The 25,291-nt window shown below is 46.9% G+C and overlaps 1 protein-coding gene across 1 annotated transcript in view; it reads left to right on the top strand.

Annotated features, from left to right (window-relative positions):
* The window catches only part of LOC310874448 (RNA-binding motif, single-stranded-interacting protein 3-like), a 136,177-nt gene that overhangs the window by 57,825 nt on the left and 53,061 nt on the right, over nucleotides 1-25,291 (top strand). The window contains exons 4-5 of the mRNA XM_083787254.1: nucleotides 11,205-11,248; nucleotides 14,235-14,331. Of these exons, the coding sequence (XP_083643380.1) occupies nucleotides 11,205-11,248; nucleotides 14,235-14,331 (141 nt within the window). The remainder of the gene's footprint in view (nucleotides 1-11,204; nucleotides 11,249-14,234; nucleotides 14,332-25,291) is intronic.

Below are 25,291 nucleotides of genomic sequence, written 5' to 3'. Positions count from 1 at the left end.
TTACACCACACCGCCCCATATACCCTAACCCACCCCCAATTACACCGCACCGCCCCATATACCCTAACCCACCCCCAATTACACCGCACCGCCCAATATACCCTAACCCACCCCCAATTACACCGCACCACCCCATATACCCTAACCCACCCCCAATTACACCGCAGCGCCCAATATACCCTAACCCACCCCCAATTACACCACACCGCCCGATATACCCTAACCCACCCCCAATTACACCGCACCACCCGATATACCCTAACCCACCCCCAATTACACCGCACCGCCCCATATACCCTAACCCACCCCCAATTACACCGCACCGCCCCATATACCCTAACCCACCCCCAATTACACCGCAGCGCCCCATATACCCTAACCCACCCCCAATTACACTGCACCGCCCCATATACCCTAACCCACCCCCAATTACACCGCACCGCCCCATATACCCTAACCCACCCCCAATTACACCGCACCGCCCAATATACCCTAACCCACCCCCAATTACACCGCAGCGCCCCATATACCCTAACCCACCCCCAATTACACTGCACCGCCCCATATACCCTAACCCACCCCCAATTACACCGCAGCGCCCCATATACCCTAACCCACCCCCAATTACACTGCACCGCCCCATATACCCTAACCCACCCCCAATTACACCGCACCGCCCCATATACCCTAACCCACCCCCAATTACACCGCACCGCCCAATATACCCTAACCCACCCCCAATTACACCGCACCGCCCCATATACCCTAACCCACCCCCAATTACACCGCACCGCCCCATATACCCTAACCCACCCCCAATTACACCGCACCGCCCAATATACCCTAACCCACCCCCAATTACACCGCAGCGCCCCATATACCCTAACCCACCCCCAATTACACCGCACCGCCCAATATACCCTAACCCACCCCCAATTACACCGCACCACCCCATATACCCTAACCCACCCCCAATTACACCGCAGCGCCCAATATACCCTAACCCACCCCCAATTACACCACACCGCCCCATATACCCTAACCCACCCCCAATTACACCGCACCGCCCCATATACCCTAACCCACCCCCAATTACACCGCACCGCCCAATATACCCTAACCCACCCCCAATTACACCGCACCACCCCATATACCCTAACCCACCCCCAATTACACCGCAGCGCCCAATATACCCTAACCCACCCCCAATTACACCACACCGCCCGATATACCCTAACCCACCCCCAATTACACCGCACCACCCGATATACCCTAACCCACCCCCAATTACACCGCACCGCCCCATATACCCTAACCCACCCCCAATTACACCGCACCGCCCAATATACCCTAACCCACCCCCAATTACACCGCAGCGCCCCATATACCCTAACCCACCCCCAATTACACCGCAGCGCCCCATATACCCTAACCCACCCCCAATTACACTGCACCGCCCCATATACCCTAACCCACCCCCAATTACACCGCACCGCCCAATATACCCTAACCCACCCCCAATTACACCGCACCGCCCCATATACCCTAACCCACCCCCAATTACACCGCACCGCCCCATATACCCTAACCCACCCCCAATTACACCGCACCGCCCCATATACCCTAACCCACCCCCAATTACACTGCACCACCCCATATACCCTAACCCACCCCCAATTACACCGCACCGCCCCATATACCCTAACCCACCCCCAATTACACCACACCGCCCGATATACCCTAACCCACCCCCAATTACACCGCAGCGCCCAATATACCCTAACCCACCCCCAATTACACCACACCGCCCGATATACCCTAACCCACCCCCAATTACACCGCACCACCCGATATACCCTAACCCACCCCCAATTACACCGCACCACCCGATATACCCTAACCCACCCCCAATTACACCACACCGCCCGATATACCCTAACCCACCCCCAATTACACCGCAGCGCCCAATATACCCTAACCCACCCCCAATTACACCACACCGCCCGATATACCCTAACCCACCCCCAATTACACCGCACCGCCCCATATACCCTAACCCACCCCCAATTACACCGCAGCGCCCCATATACCCTAACCCACCCCCAATTACACCGCAGCGCCCCATATACCCTAACCCACCCCCAATTACACTGCACCGCCCCATATACCCTAACCCACCCCCAATTACACCGCACCGCCCCATATACCCTAACCCACCCCCAATTACACCGCAGCGCCCAATATACCCTAACCCACCCCCAATTACACCGCAGCGCCCCATATACCCTAACCCACCCCCAATTACACCGCACCGCCCAATATACCCTAACCCACCCCCAATTACACCGCACCGCCCCATATACCCTAACCCACCCCCAATTACACCGCAGCGCCCCATATACCCTAACCCACCCCCAATTACACTGCACCGCCCCATATACCCTAACCCACCCCCAATTACACTGCACCGCCCCATATACCCTAACCCACCCCCAATTACACCGCACCGCCCCATATACCCTAACCCACCCCCAATTACACTGCACCGCCCCATATACCCTAACCCACCCCCAATTACACTGCACCGCCCCATATACCCTAACCCACCCCCAATTACACTGCACCGCCCCATATACCCTAACCCACCCCCAATTACACCGCACCGCCCGATATACCCAAGCTGCATGGGAACCCAAAACAGCACCCTCTGCTGTTTGTTTCCTTTGATTTTGCCTCTGGGGTCACAGGCCCCTTAACCCATTCTGACCTGAGATCAGATTTATACGAGGTTTCCACTGGACACACATTGGTCTGATTGACCCATTCTGACCTGAGATCAGATTCTAAAAAATGTCAGTCGCTCTTCGATTTTTCAAAAATAGCAGACCTACAAGCTCGTAGTGCGCCACTCGGTGGCGCGCTATGAGCTTGTAGATCTGCTATTTTTCAATAGCTAAAGCATAACATGACGCCAACATCAAATGAAACCCTGAGGCGAAATGGACATGGTGGCCGAATTTGGTATTGCAGCGCTGGGCCAAACTCATGAACGTGCTGGTCCGTTGACTATCATTGTGCACGTTCACGATGACACGTGAACGCTGTTTCATACGTGAACGCACGTGAACGCGTGCAATGATAGTCAACGGCAGCTCGTTCATGTGTTTGGGCCCAATCCATCCCAGAATGCACTCTGTTCCTATACCCGGAAAGAGGAGTGAAATCGCCTCATGCGCTTTAGAGCAACTTAATGCAAGTGGATGGAAGGAGAATTCGGGTGCCGTCTCTATACATGTATACTCTACGAGTAGACTGTGTATAACAGGAAGTTGGCATGTTAGGCCCGGCCTCAGCCCTGCGCTTCCTATGGTGTGCCCATGTGTTTTCATTCCCACTATATATCAACACATTCCGAATGGCCCTGCTGACAGGTTCGGTAGCGCAGCACAGAAAAAACAGCTGATCTGCAAGCTCAAAATGTGTCGCACTGTGACGCGTTTCGAGCTTGTAGATCAGCTATTTTTGAATTGGAATCCCGAAGAGCAACAAATGCATTATGAACTAAATACATTGGACATTAACCCATTCTGGGCGGGAACCCATTTTGGTGTTTTACCCACTCAGATCGGGAACCCATATTTTGGTTCTGTACAGTATGTACAGTATTCAAAAACATTTTGATTCTGCTATATAAATATTTGAAGTTTTTCAGAAACCTTTAGGTCAGGATTTAGAGGCGTTTTTAGAATCGGCCTCAGGCCTAAATGGGTTTAAAAAAAAAGTCAATAACATTCTAATATTAGTAATTAGCTGAAATCAAGAATAGTATCAGTATTGTGATATTAACCTGCGACCCGCATTAAGATGGCAGGGGGCCCACCGGGCGGCCAGTTGCCCATACATGGACTATAAAGCAGGGGTTTTCAACAGGTGGTCCGTGAAGGTATTTACTGCATGTGGTCCCTGACAAACAGGGGTTTTCAACAGGTGGTCCGTGAAGGTACATACTGCATGTGGTCCCTGACCCGAAAAAGGGAGATATCATCTCAAAGAGGGGGAAGTGCACCGGACTGTCCGGTTGAGTCATTATTATTAGGAATATAATGGTCAATGGACCATTGGTTGAGAAACAGTGGGGTGTTGTATACACATGGGACGAGTATATTACACAAGCATCTCAGCCCATATCCCCACCCAACACAACACATTATGGTCCCCGGGGTTGAGTCCAAGTCAGGGTGGTGGGCCCCATCATGAGTCAGGGTGGTGGTCTCCATGAGTCAGGGTGGTGGTCTCCATGAGTCAGGGTGGTGGTCTCCATGAGTCAGGGTGGTGGTCTCCATGAGTCAGGGTGGTGGGCCCCATCATGAGTCAGGGTGGTGGGCCCCATCATGAGTCAGGGTGGTGGGCCCCATCATAAGTCAGGGTGGTGGTCTCCATGAGTCAGGGTGGTGGTCTCCATGAGTCAGGGTGGTGGTCTCCATGAGTCAGGGTGGTGGGCCCCATCATGAGTCAGGGTGGTGGGCCCCATCATGAGTCAGGGTGGTGGGCCCCATCATGAGTCAGGGTGGTGGTCTCCATGAGTCAGGGTGGTGGTCTCCATCATGAGTCAGGGTGGTGGTCTCCATGAGTCAGGGTGGTGGGCCCCATCATGAGTCAGGGTGGTGGTCTCCATGAGTCAGGGTGGTGGTCTCCATGAGTCAGGGTGGTGGTCTCCATGAGTCAGGGTGGTGGTCTCCATGAGTCAGGGTGGTGGTCTCCATGAGTCAGGGTGGTGGTCTCCATGAGTCAGGGTGGTGGTCTCCATGAGTCAGGGTGGTGGTCTCCATCATGAGTCAGGGTGGTGGGCCCCATCATGAGTCAGGGTGGTGGTCTCCATGAGTCAGGGTGGTGGTCTCCATGAGTCAGGGTGGTGGGCCCCATCATGAGTCAGGGTGGTGGTCTCCATGAGTCAGGGTGGTGGTCTCCATGAGTCAGGGTGGTGGTCTCCATGAGTCAGGGTGGTGGTCTCCATGAGTCAGGGTGGTGGTCTCCATGAGTCAGGGTGGTGGGCCCCATCATGAGTCAGGGTGGTGGTCTCCATGAGTCAGGGTGGTGGTCTCCATGAGTCAGGGTGGTGGTCTCCATGAGTCAGGGTGGTGGGCCCCATCATGAGTCAGGGTGGTGGGCCCCATCATGAGTCAGGGTGGTGGTCTCCATGAGTCAGGGTGGTGGTCTCCATGAGTCAGGGTGGTGGGCCCCATCATGAGTCAGGGTGGTGGTCTCCATCATGAGTCAGGGTGGTGGGCCCCATCATGAGTCAGGGTGGTGGTCTCCATGAGTCAGGGTGGTGGTCTCCATGAGTCAGGGTGGTGGTCTCCATGAGTCAGGGTGGTGGTCTCCATGAGTCAGGGTGGTGGTCTCCATCATGAGTCAGGGTGGTGGTCTCCATGAGTCAGGGTGGTGGTCTCCATCATGAGTCAGGGTGGTGGTCTCCATGAGTCAGGGTGGTGGTCTCCATGAGTCAGGGTGGTGGTCTCCATGAGTCAGGGTGGTGGTCTCCATGAGTCAGGGTGGTGGTCTCCATGAGTCAGGGTGGTGGTCTCCATGAGTCAGGGTGGTGGTCTCCATGAGTCAGGGTGGTGGTCTCCATGAGTCAGGGTGGTGCGGTCTCCATGAGTCAGGGTGGTGGTCCCCGCAGGTTGATTCCAAATCAGGGTGGTGGTCCCTCATTCACAACCAGTAGAAAAACCCCTGAACTATATATTGTTAAACCCATGCAGCCTATATTATCCATTCCACTGAGCTCATGTTTAGCCCTGAGGTATAACGACATCTCTAACAACAGACCCAGGACCCTTAACCTCATAACATCTGGCTTCAAGTACAAAAGAAAAAAAAGAAAAACTCCAAAAAACCAACAACAATAATAACAATAACGCACACACCACTGCACTTGTCATGTTCATTGTGTTTAAAGTGACGCGCGGCCGTGCGCCGCGCTAAAACAAAGACCATCGGGATAATAAATAAATAAATAAAACGCCCCACGCGTGGATATCGATCAAAGCGCCACCGCTGCGGATGTATAGGCGCTGTCAGGCAAATTGCATCTCAAGGCGAACGCCTCACTGAGCACAACATATTCACACCATTCATCATGATGCCGGGGGAGGCCGGGCCACCTAAAATTGGATACAGCGGATCCGCGCGCGAACGGATTCATCAGCAACACGTGAGGCCAAGGTTAAAGCCCCGCTGATAGGCCTATAGCACACGGAGAGGACAGTTAGAGGAGGAGGAGGAGGGCTCCATGCTGGACTATAGAATGAATTGACGCGCACACGCACAGATGCACGCACACACCGGGGCTGACAGTTATGCTGAAGTAGCAAGGTATATAGGAGAGTAGGAAAGATGAAATGTTTGTCCTTCAGGAGACATAAGCACACTGTCTGCGGTGGTGGGTGGGAAGGGGGGTGAGTGCGTGCGTGCGTGCGTGCGTGCATGCGTGTGTGTGTCTGTGTGTGGGTGTGTGTGTGTGTGCGTGCGTGCGTGCGTGCATGCGTTTAAACGGGATGAAAGAATTAAGTGATCCATGGTGAGTCTCTCTTCTCTCTCTCTTCTGTGCTGTCTAATTTCATCCCTCGCTCTCTCTCTTCTCCACCTCGTTACACACACAGAGCTCTAAACCACACACACACACACACACACACACACACACACAGACACACACACACACACACACACACACACACACACACACACACACACACACACACACACACACACACACACACACACACACACACACACACACACACACACACACACACACACACACACACACACACACACAGGTCTGACCATCAGTCTTCTGTCCCGGTTGACATTAGTGGTCTAAAGGCTGAGACCATGCAGCGCGCGCAGACCATTTCACTGTCACTTGTCTCTTGGTAAAAACGGACCTGCTTCTAGTGTTGATTTCTTCGACTACCTTTTCTTCACTGACGAAAACTAAATGGAAACTAAATGAAAAAACGCTATGATGACTAAAACTAAGACTACATAAGTAAATATATTCGACAATTTCAGCCAGCCAGCCAGTCAGCCTGCAGCCAGCCAGTCTGTCTGTAAGATGTGTGGGCCACAAAACGCTTTTGCGATGGATAAGGGGTTGGTTTGGGTTTGGTTGACAACGCCAACCAAAAATAGCTGATATGCAAACTGTGTATACCTGTAAATAATTGACCCCATTTTGGGGCGAATGACCCCCCCCCAAGAGAATAAGGATGGATTCAAGCAGTGCGTGCGTGTGTGCGTGCGTGCGTATGTGCGTGCGTGTCATTGATCAGCTGCAAAGGACAGATAGGGGAGATAGTCATCACATGTCAGTTTATCAGCCGGGTCATTCTTCATCACCCTCCTCTTCCTCGGAGGAGCGCTGTCATTTGTTCCTCTCTCCATCTCTCTGTCAACATTCCTCCTGTAGTCTGTCTCCCTGTCCCCATATTGATCGGGCCCCCCTCCCTCTCTGTCTCTCTCTCTGTGTCTCTGTCTCTCTCTCTCTCTCTCTCTCTCTGTCTCTCCCTCTCTCTCTCTCTCTCTCTCTCTCTCTCTCTCTCTCTCTCTCTCTCTTTCTGTGTGTGTAGGCTACACACAGAAAAAAAGGTCACAATTTAAATCCCCTTCGTAAAGTATCTAGAGATGCGACCTCCAGAACATCCTCTTCTCATTGTGTCATGCTGACATTATATTAGTCACTGCACACATGCACACACACACACGCACACGCACACACACACACACACACACACACACACACACACACACACACACACACACACACACACACACACACACACACACAAACAGACTTGTGGTCACGCTCGCACTCATACTCCCACTCACAAAGACCTTTCAAAGTCACTCTGGTCAAGCATTAGTAATGAAAAACAGTCCACCTATGGAGTGCGTGCGTGTGTGCGTGCGCGCGTTAGTCTGTGTGTGTTTCCTTTGGCAGTAAAGTATATTACAGGTGTCCTTACTGATGGTTTATGTCCTCACTGGGCAAACTACGCACGCACGCACACACACACACACACACACACGCACACGCACACGCACACACACACTTCCTGTGTTGGTCTCCCAGTATATAACATCTGCATCCATAATGAGTGGCGCTGGGCTGCAGTGTTCCAGACTCTCACAGGAGAATCCATCAGAGGCGTGGAGGAGAGAGGGCAGCACTTATCTGCCTCCGCAGACAGCTGCTCCTGTCTGCCTCGCTGTTCACACGCACACACGCACGCACGCACGCACGCACGCACGCACGCACGCACGCACGCACGCGCACTGTTGAACCTCAGCAGCCCTCTATACTGTGCATGTCATAATCGGTGAATATTCTGCAAAACACATTGCAATTCGACACATTGTGAGCTTGTATACAGCTGCAATTTCCCTTCACCAGAGATTTGGTGTAGAGGGGGGAGGGGGATTTAAGGTGACTATTTACAGACCCTTGGGTGGCCTCCGGTCCAAAAAAAAAGCATATAGGTTCACATGGATCCATATGTTTTATGCCTGGCCTCTCCCGATAATTGCAAATGTAACACCCATGATTCGAAACCCGCGAAAACATATACGGTACCTCTTAAGCAAAGGAAATCGCTGCTTGCTCAGGGGAGATGTAGAGTGCCTATCTGTTTCAGGCAGGGCAACGTTTCAACCCGCCTGTGTCCCACCGTGTTTGCATTTCTCAGTGGAAGAGTATATACAGTATGGAGACCAACCTCAAATGCTATGAAATTGGTGAAAATTGGCAAATATTCGGTGAAAGAGAGTTAAAAGAGTTAAAATGGTTACATTTTAAGAATCGTGTGTTCTATGTATGTGCACACGCCTTGTTACACTGTAAACCCTTTCATAATGAAGGCATTAATGAGGTGTCGAGTTCCCTTTAACTGTTCCAACAATGTCACATCTAGTCTATAACTAGTCTGTAACTGTCGTGTCCCTAATTTATTTGAAGGCCACACATTCAGTGTGACGAAACACTAATGTTTTGAGACACTGTACTTCGACACTGTGTGCAGTCCAACATGTCAAACAATGTTTCCACCAAAAAATGTAGACTTTTGCCAAGTGCTGAGTGGACTGTGTTTTTACAGAACCAAAATGCTGCACAGTACATTTAAACAATCTCCCCCCCTTTCCCCCCCTATTTCTCAATATTTAATCGAGAAAAGGATCTTTGCCTTGGGCACAGAAATTGAAAATCACTGCCGTATACAAACTGAACTCGAAAGACAACTCACGAGTTCCGTATAGTTCCAGCCACCTTGTCCTCCGAAAAGCATAGTACAGTAGGTCTTTTGAAGTACAGCAAAAAGACGATGATGATGATTTATCTCAGTGTTGTCGTCAGTGTCCCTGCACTGGTGGACAGGAACCAGATAAAGGACAACATAAGTAAGTCCATGCAGGAAATGTCATTAATAAAGCTATAGTTCAAGCCATTGGGTGCCACCTGGAATGACTTGGAAAGTCATTGCACAACAGAAGAGGCCTGAGCCAAAAAAAAAAAAAGAAAAAAACATTCTTGATAATAACGCATCACCCTCTCGATAAAATATTCATAAAACATAAAAGCTGCTCCGCGGTGACAGATTCGTCCTTCCTATAGGATGTCCACTCTCCACTGGAAGATTGAAATGGTGGTTTGTTTGAGGCTGTGGAATGATAATGATGCATTGTCTGCCTGCATGCCCATTGCCCATGGCTCCACTGTCTTAACGTCTAGTCTAGATTTTCCGTATGGGATTTGTGGATTTGTTTTTGTGCCCGGATATACCCCGTCCAGGACAGACGTGCCTCCTCAGGAGACTTGGCTCAGATCTGAACACATTTGATTTGGTGTTGGGAACCCCGTTGTGACCTCATTGTGCCCTTGCTGCCAGGCAGGGTTTGAACCGACAACCTTCCGCATGAAGGACATATTATGCTCTAGCAACTACACTAGGGCGCCCCCCACACCCCGTCTGATTTGCTGTATAATACAGTATATTTATGCATAATTATGTAGGCCTACTGTATGTATTTTATGTTGATTCAAGAGCGTTTTATTTGTCACTTGCTCATCCTGGAGCCACTGTGAAATGTTTGGGTTGACAGGGATTGACGTGCCCCGAAAGACTGTGACAATGTATTAGAATATAACAACACCTAACAAGATATTATATTAGTTAGTTAGTTTATTTTATCTCAGTCATTTACAATACATTGTACATTCAGAATGAGGGTTACACAATTACAGTTTGACTGAAAAGGTTTGGGCTGAAGCCGAAGCTTATTATGCCCACCTTATTAATGATTCAAATAATAAAAACAAGAACAATAGCAATGGGAAAACTGATTCTCTATAGTGCTGTGCTTCTGTATATCAATGATAAACAGAAAAGACATTTTGGATTATATGCCTTATACTAGTTACGCCCACATACATTTAGCTTTTTAAAATTGTGCTTATATATTTGTGTTGGTTGCTTCAAATATAGTGTATATTTTTATTATTGTTTACTTTTACTGCATATGTGTTTGTATATTTGTGTTTGAAGTGGTTACATCAAATTATTTATATTATAAATAATTTGAAGTATCATCATCACTAATATATTATATTAGTGATGATGATACCGGATGTAAATTATGTATAAAATGTGCAGTAAGCTAAAACTCGTATACATGAATTCACTTACTGTATGTGTTTATTAGTGAGAGTAACACAAAAAAAAAACATACATGGGGGGTATTTAGAGATGTTTATTTTATTTGAATCTTGTATTTCTGTGTTTTTGTGTGGTGTAGAGAATGACTTGCCAAGATAAAGTCAGTATGTTTGAACACGGGTAACTGATTCTGAATCAGATTTGGAAAAGGATGCCGTTTAACCCATTTTGGGGCAGGAACCCCTTTTGGTGTTAGCATTATGTTTTGCTTTAGCTATTGAAAAATAGCAGATCTACAAGCCCATAGCGCGCCACCGAGTGGGGCGCTATGGGCTTGTAGATATGCTATTTTTGAAAAATCGAAGAACGACTGGCATAGAAACATAGCTTTTTCAGAAAACTGTCAGGATGTAGAAAGACATTTTGTAGAATCGTTCCCAAAGGGTCAACATGGATTAATGAATGCATGTGTCTTGTGTATTTGTGTTTCAGACTGGTATGGCGCTAACATACGACCCTGCTGCTATGCAGAATGGGTAAGTGAACGCTCCTGTGCATGGTTTAATGTAAAGAAACGTATACAATGAATGGAACTCCTGCATGTGTGTGTGTGTGTGTGTGTGTGTGCGTGTGTGTGTGTGCGTGTGTGTGTGTGTGGGACTTGAACCCACACCCTCTGTGCCACTGCACCGCCCGCTGCCAGCGTCTCCCACATTCTGATGGATTTTGATTGAAAAGTGATCCACGCGATATTGTTCACCACTGTACCGTTGTCGTTGTTGTCCTGGTCTTATACAAACAATAGTCATACTAGTTATTGTTATAGTTATCGTTCTCAGTATGAACGGCCCTTAAATAACCTTCTGGTGCACGCTGCCGGTTTAGCCAGCACGATTGTTATTAAACGCAAGCAGGATGAGGATTTTCCTTCTGTGTCCTTGTGGCACACCAAAGTCAGCTATTTGTGTGCAGGGATCATTAGGAATATGATTTATGTCATGATTATGATTTTGCGGTGCCAGTATTGCAAATTGTATATCACTACAAGCCATCTGCGTGCATGTACATTATCATATGTGACCAGATAGGACTGAGAGACTGCCGTCGCGCAAATTCCAGCTTTTCACCAGAGGAGAAAAAGTTTTTTTATTTTTCCAAAAATGAGTTAATAGCACAGGCAGACTCTTCACATACTAGAGCATGTCTGAAATAAGTGTCAGAGCTGAAGTAGACAGGTGAATAAGAAATACATGCTTAAACATGTAGCTAGGTGTAATGTTAGAGACCACAGAAGTGAACCTTTCAAGCCTGTTTTCTCAACTCGATTATTGATTAAAAAAAGCTCTTTTTAAAGCCTATACTCTACTGTATATACTGTATTCCATACAGCCCACCTGTAGCGTGCGGCCATAATAGTATAAAGCAGAACTCAGAATTCAGAGGCTTGCTTTAAGGGGAATTTCGCTTTAAAAATGCACCCCAGACAGTTTTCCTTTTGTTATTATTTTTTCACCACATGAACCCTAGCGTGTCCCGGTTCAGGATAAACCTTCTTACAATCTCACATTACACAAGCTTTATAGATCTAGCTAATTCCTGGAAAGAGACGTGGTGCAGAGGGGGGACAAGGGTCTCCGAAAAGGTGTTTTTGCAGCTACAAACAACACACAACCTTCATTCATGTATTAACCCATTTAGGCCTGACGTCGAAAAATAAAAATAAAAATGTAATTGTATTTTTTTCCTGGAAAATGTTTCTATATCAGTGGTTCTCAATATTTCATGTCGAGCACCCCAAAAATCATATGAATTTGGCCGTCGACCCCCATCTGAAAATATGTTGTCCCAGTTAAAACACCCAAAATGGGTTAACTATTTCATTTTAAATGTCTAATAATGAAAGGTTATAAGGTTTGTTTTATAAGTCCACGTGCCGCTCTTGGCCAGCTCCTGACTCTCCCACAATATGGCCGCAAATGACCCAGCTTTTCTTCTCCGGATTCCATCTCAAATCGACTTGGACCGAGCATCCCGGCGATTGAAAGCGAAATCTCCATCCTCTCACATTTCCAATGTCATTATTGTGTGCATGCGGTGTATATGCTCATACACCATAACTAAGACTGCCTGGCTATACTTCCTATTTTTGTAGAGAGAGGGAGAGAGCAACAATTTGTAAAGTATATTCACGTTATAGAATAACGAATCGGTATAGAATGAAGTTCGACACGTTCATTAGAAGGATAATGGAAGCTTCAAGAGAAGCGTATTGATGCACGCGCACACACGCACGCACACACGCACGCACGCACGCACGCACGCACGCACGCACGCACACACACACACACACACATCTCCGACCCCTTACATACCTCCTAACGTTAACAGTTGGTTCTGAACCTATAATAAAACCTAAAAAAAAAGTCAGGTATGATTTCCAAGGTTTAGGCTTGAAGAACTTGAAGAGCAGTATATCGACATCAAACACCTCTCAGATCAAGAGGCTGCAGAGTGTGCTCTGACCGGAGCCTCTGTGTAATATGATGATCTCTCCTAGACGGGGTGGATGGTGGACATATATTCCTGTCTCTGTGTAATATGATGATCTCTCCTAGACGGGGTGGATGGTGGACATATATTCCTGTCTCTGTGTAATATGATGATCTCTCCTAGACGGGGGTGGATGGTGGACATATATTCCACTCCCAGGAGGATCAGAGAGACACTCGGGTCGCCGTGTGTATATGTCTCAAACGGTGTGATAAAGAACTACGCTTCCCAGCCCATCTTAGCCCCCCGCCACCCCCCCCCCCCCCATCTGCTATATACAGGTTTCTTTTTAAATGCATTGACTTTTCTACAAAGCTCCCGCAATATTGGACTCGGCAAAGCTATAGCTATAAGCCAGCCGGCGTGGAATGACATGGCCCTTGGACAAAAATATATACAAAGATAATACAGACGACCAACTATTTTATACCATGACAAAGCTCGGTTTGATGAGATAAAACCCGACTTTTCAATTGAGAGAACCCGTAAGACATTTCATGAAACCTTTATGCGCCTAGCAAAACCCAAGATGCTGTACGTGTATGTGAGCGAGGATTTGATCTGAGCAAGCCAACGGAAGAGTGTGGGTGTCGCTCGCTCACGGCGTGCGTGTGTTGGCAGTCTAAGGAACTATTCAGTACTGATGGATGAATGCAACCAGGTTGTTTTCTCTGCTCTCTCAGTGTATCAACTATTTGTCACATCACAAAAAAAAGTGTAAAAGAGTGGTTGATATATCTTTTTTTTACAAACATGAATTGCAGTTAGGCCTATACTTAAATAATCTCCTCTCCTCTCCTCTCCTCTCCTCTCCTCTCCTCTCCTCTCCTCTCCTCTCCTCTCCTCTCCTCTCCTCTCCTCTCCTCTCCTCTCCTCTCCTCTCCTCTCCTCTCCTCTCCTCTCCTCTCCTCTCCTCTCTCTCCTCTCCTCTCCTCTCCTCTCCTCTCCTCTCCTCTCCCCTCCCCTCCTCAGGTTCTACTCATCGCCTTACAGCATCGCCACCAACCGAATGATCGCACAGACTTCCATCACACCGTTCATCGCTGCTTCACCTGTCTCCACATATCAGGTGGGTGGGCTGTGCGCACCAGATCTGCTATATAATGCTATATAATATATACTTTTGAAATATGGCCGTAACTCAGGCATCTGAAGAGTGTGTGCATGTGTGTGTGTGTGTGTGTGTGTGTGTGTGTGTGTGTGCGTGCGCGTGTGCGCATGCTTGATGATTGTGACATTTGGCTGCAGTACAGACATTAATAAACATTTTTGCTGAAGCCTGGTCAAACTTATACAAAGAGCTGTTGTTCGTTCTGGGTGGTTCTGTTCGGTCTGGGTGGTTCTGTTCGGTCTGGGTGGTTCTGTTCGTTCTGGGTGGTTCTGTTAGGTCTGGGTGGTTCTGTTCGGTCTGGGTGGTTCTGTTCGGTCTGGGTGTTCTGTTCTGTCTGAGTGGTTCTGTTCGGTCTGGGTGGTTCTGTTCGGTCTGGTGGTTCTGTTCGGTCTGGGTGGTTCTGTTCGGTCTGGGTGGTTCTGTTCTGTCTGAGTGGTTCTGTTCGGTCTGGGTGGTTCTGTTCGGTCTGGGTGGTTCTGTTCGGTCTGGGTGGTTCTGTTCGGTCTGGGTGGTTCTGTTCGGTCTGGTGGTTCTGTTCGGTCTGGGTGGTTCTGTTCGGTTCTGTTGCACACAGGGAAGTATACTATAGTGTCCTTAACCCATTCTGACCTGAGATCAGATTCTAAAAATGTCTTCTATGTCAGTCGCTCTTCGATTTTTCAAAAATAGCAGACCTACAAGCTCGTAGCGCGCCACTCGGTGGCTTGTAGATCTGCTATTTTTCAATAGCTAAAGCACGACATGATGCTAACACCAAAATGGGTTCCACCCAAAATGGTTAAAGAGCACTTAACTACTTTCAACCTGACGTCCTATATATTTAGCCATGCCATATTGTATGGGTGAACCTTTGACCTAAAATAGAATTAAAGAATTGATCAAAAATGTTCCAGAATCTTACAAAAAAAGAATAGCAAAAATTGCTCAAGCAGCGCATACTACTGGTCATGGTATGATGTGCTGTGAGCTTGTGGATATGCAACTTTTTGTTATTTTTAGGTGCTTAACCAGTGCGTGCGTGTGTACGTGCACTCAGACCGCACGGCGAGGGGTGTGTAGTCGACATGTTGGAGTTGGACAGTCGCAGGGCCTGCATGAGAAACTGCAGGATTCTCTTGTCATTTCGTATAGTTTCTTCCAGCTGTGGTCGGCAAAACATCTGTTTCACCGGGAGCAAAACACGACGGCGAAAACGACACGACACACCGGAAACAATCAGAGACACACAGCGGAGGAGAGAGGGGGGGGGGGGGGGGGGGGGGGGTGGGGGGGGGGGGGGGGGGGGGGGGGGGGGGGGGGGTGGGGGGGGGGGGCGGGTGTGGGGGGGGGGGGGGGGGGTGGGGGGGGGGAGAGAGAAACACAGTGACAGGCCCAAAAACAAACACTCATCATTTCACACATAAAAGACAGGGTGCTCTCTCGCTGTCCTTGGCGGAGATGGGGGGAGAGCAGCTCGCAATTCATTTTCAATGGGAGTCACGTGCATGTTTTGACGAGACAAGCTTGCTCCGTGCAGGCTGTCCGTCTGCCCCCCCCCCCCCCCCCCCCCCCCCCCTCCCCCGCAAGGACAGTGACAGAGCACGCTGTCTTTAATGTGTGAGCGACGACGCCTTGCAGCATGCAAGCCAAGATGTTTGAGGAAGATGTTTTCTTCTACACACCTCTCGTTTGTTTGTTTTTTCCTGACCCCGCCGTCTCTGCTCTCTCTCTCTCTCTCTCTCTCTCTCTCTCTCTCTCTCTCTGTGCTGCTATAACTTGAAACAAAACACGGCATCACTGATCCTGACGTGTGGAATAATGAAGTTGGAAATAGAACAGTCAAAACGTTTGAAGGTGTCTGCGTGATGTCAGGACTATAGTGTTCACACGCTCTGTCCTTATGAAGCAGATGCCGGCTGGCTGCTCTCTGTGGTACACATGAGAGAGAGAGAGAGAGAGAGAGAGAGGGAGAGAGGGGGAGAGAGAGAGAGAGAGAGAGAGAGAGAGGGAGAGAGGGGGAGAGAGAGAGAGAGAGAGAGAGAGAGATCATTTGGGAAAACAGGCAAACAAGCATGGGGTGGCTGAAGGTTGGAGTGTCTGTTTTTGAGCCGTGCTTGATTACAACTCTGCTCCTCCACCTGACTGTGGTGCAGAGGATGGTGGGGGGGAGAGAGAGAGAGAGAGAACGCGGGTGAGGGCACATCTCTAATCCCCCTCTCGGAAAAAAGGCTTCCCAATTGATTTATCAAAAACAATGGCCAAGGCTTTTGAGGAATATTAATCCTCACAGTTCCAATATCAGCCGTGCAGCCTGTCCGCAAGACACTCGCTGTAATATTGCCCCCCCCCCCCCCCCCCCCCCCCCGAGCCTGTCGTCCGCACGGCAAGGTGAGTCCTCCATCTTCCCGTTAAAGTATACGGACGAGAGGGAGGGAGAGAGAGAAAACAATCACTTATACGCTTTAGGATGCCAACAATTCCCCCTTTTTTCGTGATGAAATACCCCCCCCCTCTCCGCAGACACATTTGCCGTTTTTCACATTGCTCCCCTTTGCTTTTCACGTCTATAATATGCTCGGATTGATATCCGAACCGACCTTCTAATTTGAGCATGGTACTGATTCATAAAACAACCGGTTACGCATGGCCCCTTGAAGAGGACATGGCTGTGTGTTCTTTAATGTTATCCATGAGGCAGCTTTTTAACCCATTTTGTGCGGGATCCCATTTTTGGTGTTTGCATTATACGTTATGCTTTAGCTATTGAAAAATAGCAGATCTACAAGCTCATAGCGCGCCACCGAGTGGCGCGCTACGAGCTTGTAGGTCTGCTATTTGGAAAGAATGGAAAACTGTCAGGATGTATAGAAGACATTTTTAGAATCTGATCTCAGGTCAGAATGGGTTAAAGATAATTGGCTTTGTGTGTTCTGGGAAGCCCTTTGATGCGCCACGTGACAGTCAGGCATGGCACACATCCCACTGATCCCAGGCCAGCCTCCTGCAGTCAGTGTCCTGCGTGTAACCTCGTCTGGTATTCATATCGCTGTATAGCATGGCAGCTGGATCTCTCTGTGAGAGGCTCTATATGCAGAGCTACCAACCTGCACACATTTTGTGTACCAACCACGCAATTCTAGGTGTCTATACGCCTAGAATTGCGTGGTTGGTACACAAAATGTGTGCAGGTTGGCAGCTCTGTATATATTACAGCAGTGGGTCGTATAGGGACCCATGTCAGTGGGTCGTATAGGGACCCATGTCTGTGGGTCGTATAGGGACCCATGTCAGTGGGTCGTATAGGGACCCATGTCTGTGGGTCGTATAGGGACCCATGTCTGTGGGTCGTATAGGGACCCATGTCTGTGGGTCGTATAGGGACCCATGTCTGTGGGTCGTATAGGGACCCGTGTCTGTGGGTCGTATAGGGACCCATGTCTGTGGGTCGTATAGGGACCCATGTCTGTGGGTCGTATAGGGACCCATGTCTGTGGGTCGTATAGGGACCCATGTCTGTGGGTCGTATAGGGACCCATGTCAGTGGGTCGTATAGGGACCCATGTCTGTGGGTCGTATAGGGACCCATGTCTGTGGGTCGTATAGGGACCCATGTCAGTGGGTCGTATAGGGACCCATGTCTGTGGGTCGTATAGGGACCCATGTCTGTGGGTCGTATAGGGACCCATGTCTGTGGGTCGTATAGGGACCCATGTCTGTGGGTCGTATAGGGACCCATGTCTGTGGGTCGTATAGGGACCCATGTCTGTGGGTCGTATAGGGACCCGTGTCTGTGGGTCGTATAGGGACCCATGTCTGTGGGTCGTATAGGGACCCATGTCTGTGGGTCGTATAGGGACCCATGTCAGTGGGTCGTATAGGGACCCATGTCAGTGGGTCGTATAGGGACCCATGGTCGTATAGGGACCCATGTCAGTGGGTCGTATAGGGACCCATGTCTGTGGGTCGTATAGGGACCCATGTCTGTGGGTCGTATAGGGACCATAGACTGTAAAAAATATGGACAAAGCGTTCCCCGGGTCTAACATGAACGTAAAATGAAGCCTGTAATAATATGCTAATTCCTGATGTAAGTCGCCATCTTTGGTACCAGCTGGCCATTGGCTGGCTCCGTTTTGTATACCAGCTGGTCATTGGCTGCCCAGACAACGAGGCGGGACTTCCCCCCTTCTTCTCCGTTGGTTTTTATTTTGACTCGAGTGGGAGGGGAATCCTGATCATAGACTGTAATGGTAGCCACGCCCCTCAGAACATACGCGATGTTTTTTTTTCTTTATGGTCATTTTTTTAATTAATGGGACCATAATTTTCCAAAAAGAATATTATGACATTAGAAATGAGACTTTAAACTAGTGACTGGAAGAAGAAAGTATTCATGACCATGTTTATTAAGGTAATACAGTCTAGGTGAAGTTGGGCCAAAATACATGGGCCTCTATGGAGCTATGGGGCTTTTTGGGTCCGGTCCAGCGCCACAACAGGCCATTATATGAACTACCGATTTCAAATGAGGCTTCACGAAATATCTGGCTGACTGCCCCCCTGATAGGGACCCATGTCTGTGGGTCGTATAGGGACCCATGTCTGTGGGTCGTATAGGGACCCATGTCTGTGGGTCGTATAGGGACCCATGTCTGTGGGTCGTATAGGGACCCGTGTCTGTGGGTCGTATAGGGACCCATGTCTGTGGGTCGTATAGGGACCCATGTCTGTGGGTCGTATAGGGACCCGTGTCTGTGGGTCGTATAGGGACCCATGTCTGTGGGTCGTATAGGGACCCATGTCTGTGGGCCTGACGTCGAAATAAAAAAGAACGTTCGCTCTGAAAGAATATATTCAAAGATTTGTGCCGCATTTTTCACGATTTAAAAAAAAATAGCAGTTCATAGCGTGCCACTCGGTGGCATACTATGAGCTTGTAGATCTGCTATTTTTCAATAGCTAAAGTATAACAGAATGCTTGAAACACCAAAAGGGGTTCCCCAAAATGGGTTAATTAAGCAATATTACACGGGTGTTCTTTATCGTCATTCATTAATGACGATAAAGAACACCCTCGAGTGTAATATTGCAATTATACAACAGTTACCCTTACAGTCGCTGAATATAATAATTAATATAATATTTTTTCAATGACAGATGTATAGTCACCATATGACCACAAATGTCCCAAGAAACTATAGCCTATAACTATACACCGAGTCTGCTGCAGCGCTCTGAGAGAAACGCACGGCTGAATTCTTTGTTTTGATTAGCCGTTCCTATATCATGGTTTAAGCACGTCTAGAAAGATGTTTCAGCCAATCAGATTGCTTCCTCAAAGCAAGCTGTTTTCTTTTTTCTCATTCAATTTTTATTTGCTTTCTGAACAAGAACACAGCATAGTAATTTTACAGTATACCGCAAGACCGAAACGTTGCTCAATTAATAAATTTGCTCTGAACTGGCAAGTGGCAGTGTGCGGATGTCCCTTCTTCCACAGTATACAAAATTGAACTCAAAACATTCACTCTCACACGCATACTCGTGTGCACGCACGCATGCACACACACACACACACACACACACACACACACACACACACACACACACACACACACACATACACACACACACACACACACACACACACACACACACACACACACACACACACACACACACACACACACACACACACGTATATCATGAGCCTGTTAGCGGTAAGTGTGTCTGTGGGTTGTATTAATATTTTTTACCAAAGAAATGTATTATACCAAGAGCTTTTTGACAAGATAATAATTAATTGGCTCCATACCTCAATATTGTAGTTAAGTACAGCACTTAAGTAAATGTATACTGTTGTCAAGATCGGTTCGGGGGATCAGACATCGTGGGCCAATCACGTAATTTTCAAATGATCGGAATTGGATCTGGGAGCCTTAAAACATGATCCCTAGTATCAATATTAAATCCATATAATGATATTAAACTGGATATTGTACTATTGTGATGTGGCATAAACTGTTCTGAAAAATTGGTATCGGCAGATGCCACCAAATCAAATGATCGGAATCGGATCAGGAGCAAAAGAAACGTGACCGGGACATCCCTAAAATGTACTTGGTTACTTTGCACCATTGATTGGAGCACATGAGCATGGAGCAAAAGGTTTCCACTTGCTGACAGCGACACTACCCGAGCTTTTAGTTTGAGATGCGCATCGTGAGTTGTGATCCGGCTCGGAGGACCGTTCGTTGCTGCTCATAGGAGATTACCGCCGTTTGTCTTTGTTTAATCTAATCATTTTAGCAGGATCAATGACCAGTCTGTGTTGTTTGTCTGCTCCAAGCCCTCTTAATTCCTCCCTGGATGTTTGTTTGCGCTTATCTTCAGCTTTCTCTTCCTGTCTGTCTGTCTGTCTGTCTGTCTGTCTGTCTGTCTGTCTGTCTGTCTGTCTGTCTGTCTGTCTGTCTGTCTGTCTGTCTGTCTGTCTGTCTGTCTGTCTGTCTGTCTGTCTGTCTGTCTGTCTGTCTGTCTGTCTGTGACGGATAATAATAAGTTGCCAGTAGCTATACGGCTTTATCATAGAGGGAGATCACTCTCAAGAAAGGAAATGCAGAATAGCAGAGATTTATTGAACCATTTTTAGCTTCAATAAATATCACCTGGCCCGCATTTTAGAATGAAAAAGGTGCTGTCCTCAACCTTGTCATTAAAGCAGTGAGACATTATTCATGGGATATGAATGCATACTGACACTCTGCTTCAGGATCATCAAATCGCTCTCACCTGGAGCCCAGAGGGGTGCAGTACTTAGTTTAGACACTACTTGGTTTAGACTAGTCATTTGGTTAGACCAGTCATTAGTCCTACAACTATAACCTATGGGGTGCATACTTATTTTAGACAGTTTTTGGTTTAGACTAGTCATTGGTTAGACCAGTCATTAGTCCTACAACTACAACCTATGGGGTGCATACTTAGTTTAGACAGTTCTTGGTTTAGACTAGTCAGCACTAGACAGCACATCTAAACCTCACCTTAACCCATGTCTAACCAATGACTAGTCTAAACTAAGTATGCACCCCGCCCTAGGGTGCATGTTGGTATCTATGATCTAGCTTGATCCTAATGTCTGAATGACCTCAACACAAATTCCTGGGTGAATCCACATTGTAAATAAGATAACATAGGAAGATAAATACATATAGATAGAAAGATATATATATATATATATATATATATAGACACATCATACATGTATAATATATCGATTCGTAACATATAATCAGTCAGATCAGTCCATGTGCAGACAGCCCGGTAAATATGTAGGTCTGCCAATTCTAAAAACGCCTTCTAAAGCCTGACCTAAGTTTTCTGAAAAACTTCAAATATTTATATAGCAGCATAATCTTTTTGTATTTTTTTAATACTGTACATTGTACATACTGTAGCCTACAGAACCCAAAAATGGGTTCCCGGCCTGAGGGGGTAAAACACCAAAAGGGGTTCCCGCCCAGAATGGGTTAAGTGGATTTATATGCCGTTTTTATGGGTAATGCCTCTATTTCTATGTGCTGATAGCTTCTACATTACCTGACTAGAACAGATGCAGAGGACCATGGGACCATGGGTCGGATTTTAAGTCGTCCTTTACGGCCGGGCTACACCAGGCTTTTCAAAGATACATAACACGTAACGCGAGCCCCGAATATACACACACTCACTTTTAGATCCAGTCCTATTTTCAAGCCTTTGATGTAGCCTGTTGTATCAATTGGTACTGTATATCAATTGGATCCTTTTCAAACGCGCTGTACTCGCGCAACCGCAACACATGCACACTTTGAAAAGCCGATAGCCCAGCCACTATACTTAAAAAAGTTGTTATCACATTATTAGTGTTACCTGTATCTTTGTTTAATGTTTACTGAATTTATCTTGTTTTAAATGCATGCCTCTCTATTTATGAGATATACTGTAGATATAGGAAGATTTAGCAGGAAGGAGATATCTATCTATCTATCTATCTATCTATCTATCTATCTATCTATCTATCTATCTATCTATCTATCTATCTATCTATCTATCTATCTATCTATCTATCTATCTATCTATCTATCTATCTACAGTATCTACCTACCTACCTACCTACCTATACCTACCTAGCTAACGAAGTCCACACCCACAACACCAGAGGGAGTGCAACAAACCATGTACAACCCAGATTCGGCACAAACAAGGGACTAAATTATTTTCGCTCCTATGCCACCAAAATGTGGAACGCCCTACCAACAGTCATTAAGACATGTGAATCCCTTGACTCCTTCAAAACCGCTCTCAAAGGGCACCTACGGATGGCTGCAATTCGAAACTGGCCTCTGTAAGATCTGAATCCCCTCTTCCAATAGGAAACCTCACCCATGCTTCCATGGGTGAGGTTGTTCATGTTTGTCTCCATCTTGATACGTCTTTCTCTCTCTGCTATTTTTGAAAAATCGAAGAGCGACTGACATAGAAGAGATTTTTTAGAATCTGATCTCAGGTCAGAATGGAAAACTGTCAGGATGTAGAAGATTTTTTTTTGTAATCTGATCTCAGGTCAGAATGGGTTATTATTATTAGTGAACACACACACCAGGCCTCTGTCTCATCTCTCAACTCGCTGGGTTGACGCCAGGCCTTCAGACTGACGTTGGAATTCACTGCGCAGTGTAGTTTATCAGTGTTTTACTGAGCACAGATTGGCGCATTGGAGCCATCAATATTATGGTTCATTATTATGGTTCATCAATATTATGGTTCCAAGCCACCATAACCGAACTGATAATGTGATGGATTGTATATATCGTTGCTGTCAAAAAAATCTGTTAACCTTTCTGGAAATGGGCAGGGGGGGGTGGGGGATCCAATAATATAGTTATTATTTATGACAAAAAAAAATGTTTTAGATCGCAGACTTGCAAAGAAAATAAATCCAAACATATTAGAGCTTAATTTTGAGCAAGGCAACAATTTCCCCAACGCCCAACGACCCCAAAGGTCTTCATCAGGTCTATAGACTACACTACAGGGTCAGTACTTTTTTTGGTCATATTTCCTTACCTGTATCACCAAAGAGCACCTAGAGCCATTGGTCCCTGGCCTTTCTCTTTGTAAATAGGTATTATATATAGTCACAGGTATCTTGTAAATACTTTGGTTGGTTAAATGTTTACAAAAAATCACACACGTGTGAACTGAGTGGTGCAATTCCCCCCCCCCCCCCCCTCTCTCTCTCTCTATCTCTCTCTCTCATTAGAGTCACTACCTCTCTCACTCTCTCTCATTAGAGTCACTACCCCTCTCACTGTTTCTGGCGCCCCCTACTGCTATTTTTAAGTCACATACTCATGCTCACACAGACACACAAACAAGTACGAGACACACAGACACACAGACACACAGACACACAAACACGTACGAGGACATTGCAAGCTGGTTGTAGGAGTGGTTGCACCACTCAAAAACCAAAAGACACTTGAGTCAGCTGGCTATCTCAATGTATTCTTTGTTGCATCGCCTGGGTACGGGCACACAATTGTCACATTCTCTCTCCCCCTCAGTCTGTCACTCCACCATGGCCACTCCCACATTCATTTCCACCACACTGCAGTCCCAGTTACACACCTGTCTTCAGCTCCCTCGTCAGCCCACCTGTGAACACTTTGCCAATCAACCTGCTCCTATATAAAACTGGACTCTTCACAAACTCTCACTGTCAGTTCATAGTTTGATGTCACGGTTGCTTGTCTGTGGATTCCTGTTTTGACTATACTTTGTCATTTCGCAATTGCCTGATTCCTGCCTATACTACTCGGTGTAAGATCTGCCTTATTCTTTATTAAATACTTAACTTTAAACTCTGTTCGTGTTTGTTGTTACTCTGCACTTGGGTTCGACTCTTGTCTACATCTGTGACAACATAAGAGTAAACATATTATGCTCTGGTTCCTCAATCAGAGGATATAGAGAAATGTGTCCATCCACAAAAAGACCAAGACACAAATAAAGGCAAAAAGACGGGACACTGATGGGATTTCAGAACATGAATGAGAATATTTGTTCAAAGTGAAGAGAGGAGAGTCCGCACACCAAGGTGTTTGCTTCTTATTCAATACACCATAAATAAGACACAACGTTTCGGCCGTGAACGGCCTTCATCAGGTGTACTTACTGTACTTACCTTAGTCCAGCACCAGGCAGGAACTGGATGTGCGCTAGCCACCTACCTTTTTATAATATTTGTTCAAAGAACACTGCTGCTTCCCCAGAGGAGGAGGAGACGGCTTCCAATATTCTCCTCACAGCAAACTTAGTTTTAAACCTAACGGAAGCGTCGCATCTCACACTAATCATTATAAATGTATACAAAAGGTCACATTTTTCTATAAATGCTTAAAAAAAAGAGATTCCTTCGTCAGCTATTTTGCATTACTATTGTGTGTCACTGTCATAAGGTGAAGAATAAAATTGAGCATTTATTTATATCAACATAAACAGATGAAATATGGAGATACAGGGGTTGCTGCCCGATGACAGCAATATACAGTATACCAATATTATACCCAATCTATGCCAAACCCGTTATTTCTCAGGTAGGCCTATATTGCTTAAACTTTTGCCAAACCTGGGACATCTCGCGTTTCTTAATGTCTCTTAATCCAGAATTAATAGTATTTTATTTATCGTCTGTTCGTCTGTTTTTAGGGCTGTTATTATTTTTTTTAATCGTGAAAATGCGGCACAAATCTTTCAATATTATATTCTTTCAGAAGACTTTTTTTTAAACATCATGTTATAATTTAGCTATTGAAAAATAGCAGACCTATTTGCTATTTTTTTGAAAAATCGTAAAAATGTGGCGCAAATCTTTCAATATATATTCTTTAAGAGTGAA

This window comes from Protomyctophum parallelum, assembly GCF_964188405.1.
Source record: "Protomyctophum parallelum genome assembly, chromosome: 1".
Taxonomy (NCBI): domain Eukaryota; kingdom Metazoa; phylum Chordata; class Actinopteri; order Myctophiformes; family Myctophidae; genus Protomyctophum; species Protomyctophum parallelum.
The sequence above is the reverse complement of the archived record's forward strand: the minus strand, read 5'-3'. Positions and strand labels throughout refer to the sequence as shown.